This window comes from Priapulus caudatus, unplaced genomic scaffold (assembly GCF_000485595.1).
Source record: "Priapulus caudatus unplaced genomic scaffold, Priapulus_caudatus-5.0.1 Scaffold173, whole genome shotgun sequence".
Lineage (NCBI taxonomy): Eukaryota > Metazoa > Priapulida > Priapulimorpha > Priapulimorphida > Priapulidae > Priapulus > Priapulus caudatus.
The window spans coordinates 258,159-261,486 of NW_014577234.1; the positions used below are offsets into that span (position 1 = coordinate 258,159).

Here is a 3,328-nt window from a genome sequence, read left to right on the forward strand (position 1 = left end):
TATGGATGGATGGATGGATGGATGGGATGGAAGGATGGATGGATGGATGGATGGATAAGGTATGAATGGATGATGGATGATGGATGGATGGATGGATGGATGGATGGTATGGATGGGATGGATGGATGGATGAACATGGATGCGATGGATTGGATGAGATGGATGATGGATGGAGGATAAACTGGATGCCGATGGATACGATTGATTAGATGGAAGAATGGATATAAATGGATAGATGGATGGATGAATGATGGCATGGATGCGATGGATGGATTGGATGGATAGAGGATGGATGGGCTGGATGGAGGGATAGATTTGGATAAATGGATTACATGAACTAGTAATGAATGGATGCAATGGATAGATGGCATGATGGATGGATGATGGAGGATGATGGTAGAGGGCGCATGGATGGGATGGCATGGATGGAGGATCACTCCCGCGGCGGGTGGGGTATGATGGATGGATGGCGTTGCTGGCGGCATTACTCCGGTCTTTATAGAGATGGGAATGGATGGGGAGTGATGAGGTGATGGATGGATGGATTGATGATGGAATGGATGGATGATGATGGATGAATGGATGTATGGATGGATGGATGATGGATGTGGATGGGATGGATGTATGGCATGGATGAGATGGATGGATTGGATTAGATGGATAGAATGGATGATGGATTAATGGATGGGTTAATGGTGGGTGGAGCGATCAATGAATGAATGAATGAATAGTATGGATGAATGAATGAATAGATGTATAGAATGGAATGAATGGGATGAATAGCGTGGATTAGATAATTAGATGATGGATAATAGATGGATCGATGGATGGATGGATAAATAGATAGATGAACAGATATATATGTTATGATTATGATATTATATATATAATATATTAGAGCAGAAGTCAGAGAGAGGTGGTGAGAGAGAGTAGATAGATAGATAGATAGATAGATAGATAGATAGATAGAATAGATAGATAGGATAGCATAGGAAAAAAAAAATTTTTGGATAGATAGCATAGATAGATGGATGGATAGATAGATAGATAGGATAGGATGAGGGATGATAGATAGCTATAGAGTAGATAGATAGATAGATAGGATAGATAGATAGATAGATAGATAGATAGATAGATAGATAGATAGGATAGATAGCATAGATTAGAAGATAGATAGATAGATAGATAGATAGATGAATAGATGATAGATAGATAAGCATAGATAGATAGATAGATAGATAGATATATTAGATAGAATAGATAGATAGATATTAGATGATAACGTGTTCTTGACTGGTAGCACCGTAGTGACTGGTTTGAGCGCCAATAACTATGACGCCAACACTTGACTCACATCTAGCGGCAGTTATATATCCGACCGCATGCTCAGTATAGACATAAATCGTGCCTACACACGCTCGCGCCTACACACACACACACACACACCACACACACACACACACCACACGAACGAACGAGCAGACAACAGACATCACACAGACACACACACACACACACACACACACACACATACACACACACACAATCAACACACACAACACACAGCACAGCACACACACACACACACATAGCCATAACATACAGTCATACACTTACACGCACGTACGATACGCACGCACACATAAACATGCACATGAACAGCAGTAGTAACGTGTGCTACATTAGGTAGTCTAACATGCGGCTTGTTATCATCGGTGGAGCCTGAGTCGTCGGGTGGTATTCTTGGTGTTACACAATGAGCGCCAACGAGCAGGGGCCAAGCGAGAAAGGGAGAAAGTCCCAATTCTGATCTCGGTATTTCGATCTATATTCTATGCCGCAGTCTTGCCTCTCGTGGTGCGTGCAGCGGTATACAGTCTATAGCTATCTATCGTACTATCATGTATTCTTATCCTATTAGGCTCATCTATTCTATCTACTCTCATCCTATCTTATCTATCTATCTATCTATCTTATCTATCTATCTATTTATCTATTGCTGATGCCCGTGGTACTGTATGCGTTTGTGTAATGTAGCGCTCTGTGTGTGTGTAGTTGTACGTGTAGTAGTGTATCCTAATTTATCTAATCCTATGTGCTCGTTGATTCGTGATCGTGTGTTACTGTCTAGATTGTACTGTGTTAGATCTAATCTATCTATCTATCCATCTATCTATTCTATCTATCTTATCCTATCTATCTATCTATCTCTATCTATTCTATCGTTGATCCTATCTATCTTATCATCTATCTATTCGTAGAGCTATCTATCTATCGTATATATCATATCTATCTATATATTTACTATCTATAAGTGTATCTATCCTATCTATGTGCTCGTATCTGAGTCTATCGTATCTATCTATCTATCCTATCTATCTATCTATCTATCCTATCGTATCTATCTATCTATCTAGCTATTTATGCGTGTGCTATCATCGAATCTATCTATCTATCTATCTATCTCTCTATCTTATCGTATCTCTCGTATCGTATCTATCTAACTACTATTCTATCTATCTATTTATCTGAGTCGTATCTATCTATTGTGATCTATCTATCTATCTATTTATCTATCTATATATCTATCGTTAGTCCGTATCTATCTACTCTATCTATCCATCCATCCATTTATCCATGTGTCTATGTGGTATGTCCGGAAAATATACGATCTGTCTGGTGTGTGTGTGTGATTGTGTGTGTGTGTGGTTGTGTTGTGGGTGTGTGTGTGTGTGGTGTGTGTGTCTGGTCTGCGGCTTCTTCTGCTCTGTCTGTTCTGTATATTTGTTCTGTCTGCCCTGTCTGTCCGTCCGTCCGTCTCGTCGCCTCGCTTTGGTCGTGTGTGTATTTGTGGTGTGTATGCGTCTTTTGATACGTGATTATGAATCATCGTACCTAGTACTCTCCTCTCTCTTTTCTCGTGCTCGTGACTGTTTCTGCCTCCTTCATGCTCTCTCTCTCTTCTCTACTTCTGTCTCTCTTCCTTATCTACTCTCTCTCATCTTCCTCTTCTCATTTACCTTCCTCCGTTGTTAAGCCGGAGTTGCATATATAGTATTATATATACTCATAAGGTCGATGATATATTAATAATATAATAGTATATAGATATATATATACAGTTGATTTAATTATATATATAATATTCTGGGTGATGAATAAGTTAGAATCCCCTCTCGAAATGTGCATGCGATATGCTGTGCTGACTTTTCCGCCAGTGTGTGTAGCCAGCAGTCGAGCACGATCACAGTTCACTACGCGTGGCGCGATCGATTCCCAGCACCAGCTCGCCTTATGGCGGATAGCATAATGCGGCATCAGTCTTCAA

At 40.1% G+C, this 3,328-nt stretch overlaps 1 protein-coding gene across 1 annotated transcript in view; it reads right to left on the minus strand.

The window, feature by feature from the left end:
* Nucleotides 1–2,942, minus strand: part of LOC106806669 (putative uncharacterized protein DDB_G0271982) — a gene marked incomplete at its 5' end in the record, with an annotated part of 74,014 nt that extends 71,072 nt beyond the window's left edge. The window contains one exon of the mRNA XM_014808681.1: nt 2,903–2,942. Coding sequence (XP_014664167.1) covers nt 2,903–2,942 — 40 coding nt within the window. The remainder of the gene's footprint in view (nt 1–2,902) is intronic.
* Between the last annotated feature and the right edge of the window lie 386 nt (nt 2,943–3,328).